General features: G+C 44.1%; 1 protein-coding gene across 2 annotated transcripts in view; it reads left to right on the top strand.

Moving 5' to 3' along the window:
* Positions 1–15,103, top strand: part of SYNE1 (spectrin repeat containing nuclear envelope protein 1) — a 1,959,630-nt gene that overhangs the window by 1,769,804 nt on the left and 174,723 nt on the right. For both annotated transcript variants that reach the window (XM_085611789.1, XM_085611790.1), the window contains 2 exons: positions 840–998; positions 8,060–8,226. In XM_085611789.1, coding sequence (XP_085467915.1) covers positions 840–998; positions 8,060–8,226 — 326 coding nt within the window. The remainder of the gene's footprint in view (positions 1–839; positions 999–8,059; positions 8,227–15,103) is intronic.

The following is a 15,103-nucleotide window of genomic DNA, read 5'->3' on the forward strand; positions in this document are numbered from 1 at the left end:
GTGATTAACTATATTGAGCCTGGAAGAGGTCAATTAAGAGGAGAGTGTTGGTCCTGCTCTGATCAGCAGTTGATTTAATGTAATCTCAGATGGTGGATCAGAAATATTTCTGTATAGCAAAATGGGTGGAATCATCTTGAGAGTCAGATAGTACGTTTGTTATTTTTGATCCATTTGCAATTGTTCTGAGATTTGTGCGGTTGGAGGGGTCTAGACCTTCCTTAGATAGTTTAGGCTTGATGTAGTATGTCTTTAGGTCATTGTTGAAGTTGACAATGACTGTTGTGTACGCCAGTCACTTCAACTATCAAGCACTACTTTCAATTATTTTTATGGTATGTAATCATTTTAATGTTTTCATTGCCTGGGAGCTCCAATTATTAGCTCAACCCAACAAACATTTATAGCACTCTACATCAATTGGGTCAAGTTTCACTGGTGAAGCAGAAGGCAAGAAAGAGAAAGGAAGGTCAGTACTTACTACAATGATTGAAATGCACAAGTCGGCATAAGGAAAAGTTGTTCTAAATAAAGCACTTCAAGATGTTTGCAAAAACAGATATGACTATTTTGCAACACTCAAATTGTTCCATAGAAATGCACTTCAGCATACAACTATCTTGGAACTGTGTCTTGCACAAAGTAACAAGAAGCCATTATTGAAAAATTACATCTGTGTTTCTGTGAGTTAGAAATGCTAGTTTGTTTTTATCAACTTTTATTGAGTTTTTATTGACCTGCTATGGCATCCTCCAAATCTCCATAAGTAATCGTAATTTTGACTCATTCGATAATACTAACTCTGCTGTTTAAATTTATTTCTCTTTTGTAATATCCAGGTTTCCTTACGAAGACAACAGATCAGCGAGAAACTAAATGAGTGGGCGATTTTCAGTGAGAAAAATAAAGAGCTATGCGAGTGGCTTACACAGATGGAGAGCAAGGTGTCTCAGAATGGGGACATTAGCATTGAAGATATGATTGAGAAGCTCAGAAAGGTATCACTATCTAATTTTTCTTGATTTTACTAGTGTAATGGTCCTTGTCTATGAGCACTGGCAGAGTTGAGCTACTCATACTAGTGAGCACTAATCATGTTTAATTATTGGGTCTCTTACTGTTTCAGTGATATATGATTTGTAAATATTGTTGACATCACACCATGGTATATCTTGTAAGGCCACAAAGAAGGTTCACAGGTTTCTAACTAAAATGACCTGGAAGTGTTTAGAAAGGTTGGGATTTAGGACTGAATTTGAGGCTTGGAGAAAGATGCCTTAATAAAGTTATTTTAATCTTCTGTACTACAGTAATTATTTAAAGTCTATCACGCCACACAGATAACAAACATATTGCACATCATTATTAATTCAGATGTGGTTAGGCTAGGAATAGCAATTCATTTTCCAGGCATATGAGCTGTAAATTGCATACTTTTGCATAGATCGCCATCTGCTGTTGGGCTCGGATGTTTGCACTTTGTTATTGTAGAAGTCTTTGTAGTCACAGGTTAGGTGACTCCTCCTCTGGTTACTAGTGCGCATGGGCATCGACTCCATCCTTAGATTGTTTTTTTCCACCATTAGGTACGGATGTAATTTGCTGCGCTCCGGGACGACGTAGTTCGATTGACCTTCGACGCGCAAATACTCTCACCGCTCGACAGTATAGTTTTGATTGCGATCTCTCTCGACGCGTATCCATTTCCAAAGACACTTTCGAGTCCGGTCGTCGACGTGGGCCGTTGGCCCGATCGGCGCCATCATCCAGCATATGGAAAGGACTCCATTTAAAAAATGCGAGTGTGGGGCTAAATTCCCACACACAGATCTCCACGAGGTCTGCAACCTTTGTCTCTCGCCAGAACACGAGAGTTGACACTGTCAGGCCTGTGACTCTTTCAGGTCTAAGAAGACTATAAGTGATCGCCGGGCTCGACGTCACAAAATGTCCAGATCGACCGTTCCAGCGCCTGACAACATCTTCGAGGCAGGTCCCGATGATCCAGAGACAGGAGATGAACAAGCCAGTGTCTCCGAAGCTGAAGAATCGGACTCAGAAGACCAGACGATAACTCCAGGTCAACGGAGCGTGAGTACTGATTTCAACTCCCCTGCCCCGAAAAAACAAAAGGCTCCGGTAACACCTTCACCTTCGGGTCTGGGTCGACACCGAGAAAAGCCTTCAGAAGCCCCGCCTCCGGGCCCAGCTCCGAAGCACACAAACCCTTCAGACAGTTCGAGCTAGAGCCAACCACATCACGGTGCCGAGAAACCATCTTCGGCACCGAAGCATAAACCCAAGGTCCCGTCCACACCAGAATCTTCGACACTGAAGCCAAAACCCAATGTCCCGGATTCTGCAGCACCAAAGCAAATTCAATCTAAGCCTTCGGATCTGAAAGAACAAATTAAACCTTCGGAGTCGAAAACTCCACCGAAGCAGAAGGAGACAAAAACCCCTCCTAAACCTAATGAGGACAGGCCAAAACACCACTCCGAACTGAAATCTTCAGCGCCGAAAAAAGACAACGGATCCAAAGAACTTTTCTATCCAGATCCACCAGATCCTAGACATAAAACACTCAATATTAACCACATTACTGGACATGTCACCTCTATACCACCTAAAAAGAGGAAATTGGACACCTAAGAAACTCCTGAGATACCATCCAAGAAAAAAGACTCATCCACCTCTCCTATGAGGCCTTTCTCTCCACCTCCACAGCCTCCAAACACTATACCTTCTCCAGCACACTCTCCAGTGCCTCCTCTTTCAACTGCAACACAGGATGACGATGAGGATATAGGGGATGAGGACATACACTCATCACATAATACAGATACTGATGATGACACTCATGGTAGCCCGCCTCATGATTCTTCGGACGATTATAATGTCTCATATGTACCTGAGCCAGATGTGTATCCCTCCAGACCATCCCCTCCAGGTGATAATGCGGGGTTTGCGCAGCTAATAAATAGAGCTGCACAATTCCATGGGGTCAAACTCCATTCAGACCCTCTAGAGGAGGACTTTTTGTTAGAGACATTCTCTCAACCTCAAAAGACAACAAATACTCTCCCTATGCTAAAAGGGGTCATTAAACATGCCTCTGAGGTTTTTAAGGATCCTGTCAGGGCTAGGGTTCTTAATCCTAGAATTTGAAAAAACTACAAACCAGCTCCAAGTGATCCAGTTTATATTAAAGGGCAACTCCCTCTAGACTCATTAGTAGTGGCAAATGCCCGCAAACGGGCAAACCACAGGTGACACCCCTCCGCCAGACAAGAAATCTAAGTTACTGGACGCATCAGGTAAAAGAGTTGCGTCTCAGGCAGCTAACTTTTGGCGCGGTGCTAATTCACAAGCTTTACTAGCAAGATATGACAGGGCCCACTACGATGAGCTTGAAAAGCTCATGCAGCATCTCCCTGAAGAGCATAAGAACAAAGCAAATGATCTTATACAAGAGGGAAAGTTAATCACTAACACATCAATAAAGTGTGCTCTCGATGCAGCGGATACAGCACCCTGTGAAATAAATACAAGTGTTTTATTACGCAAACATGCGTGGCTGCGCAGATCTGTCTTTAATCAGGAAGTGCAGTCTACAATTCTCAATCAGCCCTTAGATCAGGAACACTTGTTTGGACCCACTACAGACACATCTTTAGAAAAGATGAAAAAGGACAAAGAGGCAGCCAAATCCATGGGGGCTCTACAAGCAACAAAAATGTATGTGCATGTGCGTATAATATACGCACATGCACATACATTTGTCAGAATTGCTCCTATGTGGTGCATTGCTATGTCACATTTGTTCAGAAGACTGATGAACTATTTGTTGCTTGTGTTCTTCAGATTCAGTATATAATTAATTCCAAGGTAGGTATAGTATACTGGATTGTAAATTGCATTCAGAGAATGTATTCCTTAGCTCGAGAAGCCCTTAACTATAGAACTGGACCACATGCTACATATATAAAAGCAGCAGCATTAACGTTCGTTGGAAATATGTAACAGGTACACACAGAAACTGTTTTGCACATTCACTACAAAATATGTGTTCCTTACTAGAGGCTGTGAAATGACGTGTGCTTCAAAGGAACCTCAACTACACGTTTAGTGAGCACTTAGAATGATGCATTCTACAGAATCGAACTTTCATTAGGAAAACAGGAAAGTCCAACAGTCTTTTCAGAATAAGTGTCTCTAATGGGATACATCTGGCACTAACAGAAACTCTTAATAATATTTGCTGCAAAACAATTATGAAACCCTCTGTGAGAAGGTTGCATTTGTGGAAATCTTTGTGGAATATATTTCAGTCTATGAAACATATCCAAGGTGTTACAAGTGTTTTTTAAATAAGCTTTCCCAATGTAGCAAGTGACATCAAAATGCAGAAAAAATGGAGAGTTGCCTTCCGACACAGCCTGTCTCAGGTGAGCATCTGACTAGCCATCAGAATGCAGAAAAAAATACCTAATGATAAACTGTAGTCTCTAAACCATTGGATGGCACGTTTAAGGTAGTAGAATTTTACTTGTGTGCTATGGTTTCAACATTCTCTTCTGTCACATTCGCTTTTGGATTACAAGTTACTGACTTATTTGGGAAGAGCGGCTTTATATGTGATGATGACCCTTCCGCGTCTCCTATGTATTTAGCAAAATACACCTTATCTGGTCCCACCTACCTTCTTTTAACAAATCGCTCAAGAGCTCCGGTCATTGCTTTGGGGGGGGGGGGCACCACATATTACTCTGCGCAAATTGCAGAGGGGGATCTATGTCGGTGGGCTGGCAATCCCAGATGTTAAAAACCACGACTGGGCCTCACAGCTCCTAGTGGTCAACGACTGGGTGTATGCAGAATGGGGAGAGCCTGCCTACAGAGTTCACAGAGCTGCAATGCCAGCCAGTAATTACGAGTCCATCCTGTTTGCTCGCAGGGGGAAAATAGTGCCACCACCACATACCGAGACCGTAGTAAGGTGCTGGACCGAGGCCAGTCGATACCTAGGATGGCACTCTAGATTGACTGCCATAACCCCGCCTATGGCATAGTGACCAACTGAGAGAGGTTTTCAGACTGCAAGACTTCTCGCAATGGGCAAAGATAGGAATCAAGCATCTGGGTGATATATGGAGAAACGGGTTGTTACTTTCTTTTGAGGTCCTTAGTCAAGAGTGACCTGTCACCAGTGCTTAATTTAAGCTGTGGCTTTCCGATGCTAAGCACCGGCACTTAATTGGTTTCCGGTGCGCGGCACCGGCAACTAATTGTGAACACCATACAGAGAACAATCTACCACATGGTGGCACTGCTCATCTAATTTAGAGATGAGCAGAACAACGGTTGTTTAGGAACACAATATACATATAAAATGCAAATACCGGCCTCCCCAGCCATTCCTTTAGCTTTGGGGACGTGGAATAATCTGAACTGTCACATTTACATGCGAGAGAGATGATTAGTAGTTGTTTTGGCAGCGATGACAAGGGCGATGGGTGGTGCAAGCTGCAGTGGCCTACTGGTCAGAGCCCTGGCACCTAATATTTTACAAATCAAGCACTGCCTGTCCCCCACACAGAGACTCTACTACTTTCAACTTACACATGCCCTTAAGATACAAATTCGAGAGGGCACAGACCTCCCTATAGGACCAGTCGTTGGCAGACCCCATCCCAGAAAAGGGGATATCGATAATCTATCGAAAATTGATGAACAACTCCCCATACCCCATGGGACAACTCAGACGCACCTGGAATGACGATGTAGGTTATATCGATGACGAAGAATGGGTGGGGACCCTGCGATGTCCTCGAGATATAGCTATCCGAGCCAGATTCCGACTAATGCAGCTGAAACCCTACATCGCTCATAATTTCCACGGACTCAGCTGAACAGACTAGGGGCAGTGGAGATATCCAAATGTGCAAGAGGATGTACACAGGAACGGTCCTTTTAACCTATCCTCTGGGAGTGCCCCGTGATCCACAGATACTGGCTGGGGGTAACAGCTGTGATGGGCAGGTATCCTGGGGGTGATTGTACCCATGAATGCAAAATGGTTGCTTCTGATGGTCCAGGACGAAGAAGACTGGCATCGACATAAGAAGCTCTGGTTGCCATTGCGGCATGCGTGGAGAAACGTAACATAGCAAGGAGGTGGGGGGCCTTACTTTCCCATCGGTGGCGGAGTGGGAAACTGTAACAGACTGGTGTCAGAGGGCAGAGGAGGGGATCTATAAAGTGAGAGGGTTCCCCAGAAATTTTGAGAAAATATGGTCCCCCTTGGAAGAACTACAGATGAACGCCTTTGGGGCCATGTTATAGTAGAAACGGAACTGTATAGCAAAGTTGATGAACGAGGGCAGCCTCAGATTTACACGAATTGGGCAATTTCTATAGACGACTCAGACTCCTTTGATTTTCATACCTTGACCACGCTCAAGGGAAGATATATGTGGAAATGTAACATTGTGTTCCCAGTGAACTTTCAGTTTTATGCTGGATGATGAGCTTGTTTAATGAAAAGATTAAGAAAAAAAAGAAATATTTAAGACAGAAAGACTGAACTTGAAATTTGTGACCTTGAAACCTACGCATACAGCAGCCCCAGGTTAATCAGATACCTTTGGTGTGATCCATATCATAGCATAATGCCTTCCTGATGAAAAAGAAAGTAGACAAGGAAATTATCTGATTAATTTGGAAATTCATGACAGCTCTAATCAAGAGTGCTGTGTATCCAGCTACATGGTGACAGAAAAAGAATCAGACCCACATCACAAACAGGCATTTTATTCCTATTTTTGTGATCAACATCTCGGAGGGTAACTTTAGTGGCAGTGTTACTTTCTACCACTCTTAAACATAGCTTTGGACCATAAATCTTGCAGGGATGCAGTTGCACTAGTTGGAGCTAAAGTTTCACTTCCCACAAACTTCTCAAGGACATGGACTGCTTAAGTCTGAGAACAGTTGGTCCGCTCGAAAAGTGCAAAATTATGTATGTGTATTTCAGTGCTGTGGTTATTGTGGTTCATAAGAAACACTGTCCTTTTCCCTACATATTCTACTTGCTCACAAAGGTTGAGATGCATTCACTATTTCCTAGCGTGCAAAATAATAAAATACGACTTCAAACACCTCCAGTGCTAGTAAAGTAATTTCAAAATATACTTAAACCTGTGGCTTAGAAAGTTGGTTTGTGTTTTGAGAGAGTTTAGGGCAACAAGTCATACATAACATATTCCATCTGCGTAGGAAACAAAATTCCTAGCATAGCCCACTGGCTTATATTTTGTGTGGTGCTCTGATTTGTTGGAGATCTCGATCTCTGGATTAAGGTGTGCACATCCCTTACTGCCGCACTAGTTCTAGTCTTCACACCTATAGGAAATACTTGTTTCTTGGTACTAGTACATGGGTTAGGGTCTGCTCTGGTTATGCCACTGTGGACATTGTGCAAGCTGTTTTCGACTTTGCATATATCCTTTCCTTGGGCATGCTTTGGCCTAAGGTTCTCTAGGTAGAACCCTGTGCAGGCAGTCTTGTGATTAGGAATAAAATAATACCTAACAAGCAATGATAATTCTGCCCTTTGAGTTGTTTGTAACTTTGATTCACCCACCCATTCTCATCTGATGGATTGAAGTGTTACTTCATCCAGTTTTTCTAGGCTACAAAGTCACATATTAATGTGAGTGTTTTAGCAGTGCTGTGAAAGGATAACCAACATAGGGACGAATGTAGGCAATTTTTCGCAATACTGTGTTAGCCTGTTTTTTCAAAACATTCCACTGTCTTGTGTCTTGGATATGTAGTTCTGAAGCTTTCATGGTAAACATCGTAAAATGTACTCCTAACACTCCAGACAGATTTGTGCAAGCTGTGTTTGGTGTAATATTTTGGTTCCCATATAGTCCTGTTTAGGATTAGTGAGGTCAGGGGAGGGTTCATTTGTTCTCTCTGTCCATTGTCGGAATTAATGACCTAGATGAATTGATTTGAAAAAAACATTTTGTGACGTACATTTTATTCTTAGGACTATCAAGAGGAAATTGCCATTGGTCATGAGAAAAAGGTGCAACTGCAGCAAATGGGAGAGCGACTTGCCATAGCCAGCCATGACAGCAAGGCATCAGAAATCGATTACAAACTTGGCAAGGTCAATGACAGATGGCAGCATTTACTTGATCTGATTGGAGCAAGGTAAGAACAATTTTAGATGGCACTTGATCAGACATTCATCTCTTGTAACGTTTGAGTTTACTGCACAATTCAAAGAGGTTGGGTACTTTGCTAGCAGTCAGAAGACACATGAACACAGGCAACATGTGAAATACTCTGTTATAGGTAAATATCAAGCCAAGAAGCATTGTCAACCAAAATTAGCAATCAGTTGATGCTGCCAGCACATAGTATAACATTAGCAACCATAACATCGGTAGCCAAGAGCACAGCATTCACAACCAAGAACCATTTCTGAGTAACAACAGGATAACTTTCAAGCTTCATAGTAGTTAAGGAACCCAACACTTCTTATTTGCTGACACTGGTCATAATTCCTCTGGCTGTGTGTGTTTTAGTTAAACAAATTTTATTTGTCAAATGATACAGATAGAGCAGAGACATCTGCACAATAAGCATAAAACATCATGACTTTGACTTTTCAATACGAAGATCGAGGAGAAATAAAGAGAAGTACAAATGATATAGAACCACATGAAACCCCTCCCAACAACCCCCCTCCCCCGTCGCACCAATAGCTTCTCAAGAACAACCTAGCCGTGAATTTTGCACCACAACCACTTGCTACCATATACTACAAAGCAAGTAACAGCTTGCACCAGCAGAGTAGAATTAAATTGGATTGAGGGGCCCTGTGGCAGAGACCGGTTCCAGCAGCAAACCTCGGTAGTCCGCCCAACGCTTCCAAATTTTAAAATGTTTCTGCTGACAGCCTCTTGCAGTGAAAATGGGGAGTTCTAAGCCCATACAAAAGTCCAGTCCCTTCTTCCATGCTGACACTGAGGCCGGCGCCTTCCATGCCCTAGCAATGTCTCTCTTCGCCAGAGTAAACCCTAGCAACGTTTATAAATATTGCCCCCAATTCCCTCCATGACGTGTAGAGGCACTAATTTTGGCGAGTGAGGCAAGTTCCAGCCAAACACCTCAGAGAGACAAGTCAGAACCCCTCTCCAGAACCGTGACAAGGAGAGACAGTGCCAAATCATGTGTAACAGGGTCCCCTCCTCCCGCTCGCATCTAAGACATAATGGGGAGGCCACCAGCCCCACCCTCCACAAGTGAACCTGTGTAAAGTAAACCAGATGGAGGTATTTAAACTGGACAAGGCGCAGACGCACCGCTATGGCAGCCCCCCGTGTTGAGGCCAAGGCCTCTGTCCAATGTTCCTCGTCAAGTGGACCAACATTACCCTCCCAGGTCCCTTTAAGCCTCTGCAATGTAGGGGAGCAGTGAGTAACCAGGGATTGGTAGATCTTAGATATCTTATGGTCTTGAAGGTCCCCCATGAATACCTTCGCCTCTACCGGACTAAACTCTGCCAGAGACTCCAAACCCTCCAGGCTAGGGGAGAGGGTGTGACGAAATTGGAGGTATTTGTAAAATTGGGTTTTCGGCATTTGAAAATCTTTCTGTAGGTCCAAAAAGGACTTCAGGAGCCCCCACATAACGTCTCCCAGGGTAGAGATACCTATGCTATCCCATCCCCGAAACCCTGGCAAAGTAGCTAGTTGTGATAGGCGGCCATTATTCCATAAGGGGGTTTCCCGTGTCAGTGTGTTCCACCACCCCATCCTTTGCAAGGCCTGATGCCAAAGCTGGGAAACCACCTGGGTCGCCTGCGGCAGGGAATTGCGTATCGGTGCAGAGTACAGAATCGTGTGAAGAGATAGATCTCCATAAGATGCCGTTCAAGCGCCCAGACCACCATTCATTCAGGAAAAGCAAGTGTGAGCCCATGTAGTATGATAATATGTCAGAGGTCGCCAGTCCACCGCAATATATGGAGAGGAAGTATGTCCGTAAAGCGACTTTTACCGCTCCACCTGCCCATAAAAACGGACCCAAGGCAGCATTAACCTGCCGGAACCATCTAGGAGAAATCGTGTATGGATAATTCTGCAGTTGATACAATAGCCGGGGGAAGTGAGACCATCTTAAAGATGGCCGACCTACCATATATAGACAATGACATATGAGACCATGTCTTAAGATCCTCTTGCACACGTTCCCAGACCGGAACCAGATTCCTTTCCCACGCCACCTTGGGCGCATCTGACAAAAATACCCCGAGATACTTCACCCCACCGGTGACCACCCGAACCGACTAGGTCCAGGTGCCAAGACCAGATGTGTCCCCGAGAAGCCTTAGAGTAGACTTGCTGGTTTCAAGTAGAGACCCGACGATTCCCCAAACACCTGCATAATACGAATCAGCCGCAGCCCTGTCCGGTCCACATCCGTGAGAAAAAAATAGAACGTCATCTGCGTATAAAGCGATACGATCCGACAAACCATGCGCCCATTCAAAGCCAGTCACGTGCGCATCCATGCGTACCCAGGCGGCCAAAGGTTCAATCGCCAGTACAAACAAATACAGCGAAAGCGGGCAGCCCTGTCGGGTACACCGTTCAATAGAAAAGGTGGAGGAAGTAGAGCCAGTGACACGTACCGATACAGTAAGATCAGTGTAGAGTACGGACAAGTAGGACAAAAAGCTCGGTCCAAGATTCAATCTGCTCAGCAACGTGAATAAATACACCCTACTAAGGGAATCAAATGCCCTGTCCATATCTGCCAGCAGAAGCGCCGCCCATTCACTGAACCCCCGAATGGCCGCAACAGCTACTTGTGCCCGTCTTATGTTATGTCTGGTCGCCCTCTGGGGCATAAACCGGCTTGGTCTGGGTGTACCAATGTAGTAATGTGGGACCGCAAAGGGTTGGCCAGCACCTTGGCCAATATGTTAGCTTCAACGTTCAGGAGAGAAATGGGGCGATATGCAGCTTGCTGATCTGGGGGTCTGCCAGGTTTATGGAACACCACTATCTCCGCGTGTCTCCAATCATGGGGAAGACGGCCCGAGCACGGGACTCCTCCACCACCCTAAGGTAATGGGGTCCAAGCTGTAGAAAGTATTTCTTAAAAAATTCACAAGGAAACCCATTAGGCCCCGGAGTTTTGCCTGAATTAAGGTCTCCTAGGGCTGCACCCAGTTCCTCCTCCATGAGCGGGAGATCCGGCTCCACACTCGCCTCATCGGACAGAGTCCGTGGTGGAAGGTCTTCCAGAAATCGGCCGATCACCTCTTCGTGAAGACATTCTTTGGGTGCATAGAGCTCCGCAAAGTATGCAGAGAAACTCTCAGCAATGGCAGAGGAGTCTGTAAGGGGCTCTCCATTCGGGCCCACTATACCAAGGAGAGGCTGGGAATGGAACATCCCCTGACACAACCGATGGAGCATCTTGCTCGATTTATCCCCCCATTGGTACACCCTACTGCGCGTTGCCAGCCGTGTTAGGCGGGCCTCATCCATAAGAAGAGATGCATAGTTCTGTTGCGCCAGCAGTAACTGATGGCGTACTTGGGTGCCCTCGGTACCCCTGCTGCGATGATCTAGATCAGCAATATAATCCTCTGTTTGTAGCAGAGCCTCCCTCCGAGTCCTAAAGAACCAGGGCCTTATGGGCCTGGCGGCGCAGGGCACGCCTTAATCTCCTGAGTTCACCTGCTTTGTTGAACAGAGACACAGGACACGCTGTTGAGCGTAGAAGATCAGGTTTATTAGCTGCAGCTAAGTACAGTTGTCCTAGAAGTACACTCGGTATGTTCTTAGGAGACTGCCACTTTACTCTGTGGCGCACAATCTTTTATAGCACATAGATTCACCAAGAACACTCCCAATGCATACATGGTTAGCCAATGAGAAGAGTTTGAAAACAAGATATAACCAATGAGAAAAGTTTGAAAACAAGATATAAAGTAACCCAAATTAACCTCTCTTCCAACTGTTTTTGTCACCCCTCCCCACAAGTTAATCAGTGGTAGTGTCTACAACTCAACTTGCAGGTGGCAGGACACATTTGTATGCTTTGGAGGACAGTTGTGAAATGAGAATACAAGTAGAGAGTAGCGAAGGCCAGAAGATAAGATAAAGTCAGGAAAGAATGGTGCGAACCAACAGACTGTCGAGACAGGGTTTAGTCATACCAGACGAGGATTAGTGGACTCAGCCAGTCCCTGACATTAGTTTCGTAAACAGAGGCAGGAGGTTATTTTGACACGTCGCAGTAAGATCAGCAGAAAAACTTCGTTCATTGTGCTGCCTGAGTGAGGGCAACAAAATGGCGACAGAATACAGAATGGAGTTAAAACTGATTTACCTCAGACCCTCCTTTTGCCATTACTCAGGCAAATCCTAATTCATTGCTAGGTGAGCATTTTCCATTCTACACATTTCATTTAAGCAGGTATATGTAAGCTATCAACAGGGATACAAAGAGAACAATGCATCGGGTCATAATTAACATTCAGATAGCAGAAGAAAGTAATGACCACTATTACAAACAGGATTATCATTTTTTCACAACCCTAGGCAAAAGCAAATCCTAAAATTATTTAGCGAACCTTTTCAGGGCTCCTATGCATTTCAGTGACTATTGTATACTCAGGTGAAACAGTGGCGATCCTTATCAATGCTCTCAGGTGAAATGGAGATACTCTTCAACAGAGGATAGATTTCATTCTGCTTTTACTAAACAGAATACTACTCTAAAACAATGCCAGCAAAACAATAAGAATCAGTCTCCTAACACCCATTCTATGCAATTGCACAGGAACCGCTTGTGCAACCATAACTATGCCCAAAGTCCGTTCTAAGCCTCTCTGGTAGGCTTCTATCGTCCATCAAATCTGCTTCTGTTGTTTTCTTCCGCATTGGGCCTCTTCATTCAGGCCTTCCATGAAAATAGTGCTTCTCAGTATCCGTTGGAGTGCCCTCCTGGCAAACACTCACAGCTCACTCGAAAGTCTCAATGTCTCAAGGCAGTGCACCAATATATTTCCTCTGCGGGCAGGCACTACAGATATTGTGCTCTTCGTTGGTCATGGGCACAGATCATCTCGTGCAGACCCAAGTACTATTAATCGGAAAGAGCAACAGACTTTCACGCTCAGCAACACTTTCAGGCTCCAACACTCGCTATTCAGTGTCAGAGGATGTTCGGGCTGCTCTTTCATTTAATTTTCCTTTCATCATGTAGTGCCTTAGATCCTCCGGTGCACTGCCCTTCCGTTGGAGCAAAGAAAAGAGGGGGGGTGACCAAAACTCAGGCCAAGGGGCTCAAGAGACTGCGCACTGTCAGAGGTTACCAGCTCATGACAGGTAGAAAACTGAAGCCTCAAACCAGCCCTGCCATCAACAACAGGGATCCTTCTCTTTCGCTCTTTTACACTGAAACTCTGGTTTTGTGATGTCCAACGCCGTCTGATGGAGCAAGTACGATGCTTTGGAGATACTATTGATGGCGCGCTGGCGATCGCTGTCCAGCCTTGCTACTTTCTGGGTGCTGGGACTGTAGGGCCAAGACGTCTGCCTTTCATCTGTAGCTGTCACTGATGGGAATTAGGCTTAAATCAGTGTTCTGCAGGTTATTATGACTTAATTCCCGCAGAATCTAGTGACGTAGGGAATGTGACACAGTTGTTAGTTTCCTTCAGTTTAGTATAAAAACAGTTAATTGTATTTAACAATGGGATTGCAAGCAGGTGGCCTACAATCTGCAAGGGAGTGACCATACGCCATAGGACAACTCTGGTCTAGAATACACTGTCATTCTCAAAGGCAGTACTTCTAGTCTCTTCAATTTGGGTACCATTCATTATCCTCTGCCATCTGAGGGTAGATAATTACATGGGAATTCTATCACATGGTGGCATTGCCTAATGGGGTAAACATATATATATATTTTTTTTCAATGATTACGTCTAGGTGTTCCTAAATTCCTTATCTAGAACACCTCAAAAGAGAAATCACATGATACAGATTATCAGGGACATGTAGATACCTCCCTTTACTAACTGTGCATCAGGTGCACTATGCAATACACAGGCTAATAATCAAATGTGGAAACAAAAGACAAGAACTAGAGAGTCCTGGTATTTCCATGATTTAGAACACATCTGATCCCACCGAAAATTAAAGAAGCAGGAACAAAAGGGTAAAAAAAAACAAATTAAAATAGTCATTGAAAATGTGTCATGTTCAATAAAATAAATGTAAGGTATCTCCTATTCAGGTGGAAAACTTGTCTTACTATAGTATTGAGTCAGTTAACCAGTCCATCTTTACCCTGACAGTCAGACTGGACAACATCGAAGTAGGCCTAAAGAAAATTCTTAAAAACCAGTCTGGTCATACAAAAAGGTAATTATACATAATATGGGGGTCCCTGGTACATTACTACAGTCTGGAAGCGTGAACCTGAACAATACACCAATAATAATATAAGGGCTAACTGGTCAAAGGAATATGAAAAAAGAGAAATGGGACTAGGACATAGCTAAAATCCCCAATAATTAGGCACAATGCAACATCAATCAGGGGAGAAGCGGCAAAAGAAAAATCTATAGGAAGAACGAGAAATTACTCGGGTGATAGTCAAGTTTGTGACACAATACCAAGAGTATGGGTGATACACAAAAGTCAAAATAGTACACAAATTTTAACTCTACCGCTGGCCCCTACACCATATACGGTAATCTCAGCTAATGCTCCAGTTCCTCACAACACCATGTCATGTACTTTATGCACTATGAACCTGCAGCCCAAAATTCAATATTCGGGCCTGCTTAATTTGTCAGGCGTAAAATGAAAATTACACTTTTTTTACTTTCCTAACCCTCCGTTTGACAGCTGGTCACCAGTTAGTGGTGACCGGCTGTCAAATATAACTTACTGTGTTGCTTCTGACACACAGGACCAGCAGGAACAATCCATAGAAGGACAAAATGCAAAAACATGGAAAACACACAAACATTTTGCATTGTTTTCAAAGGAGT

This window comes from Triturus cristatus, chromosome 6, assembly GCF_964204655.1.
Source record: "Triturus cristatus chromosome 6, aTriCri1.1, whole genome shotgun sequence".
Lineage (NCBI taxonomy): Eukaryota > Metazoa > Chordata > Amphibia > Caudata > Salamandridae > Triturus > Triturus cristatus.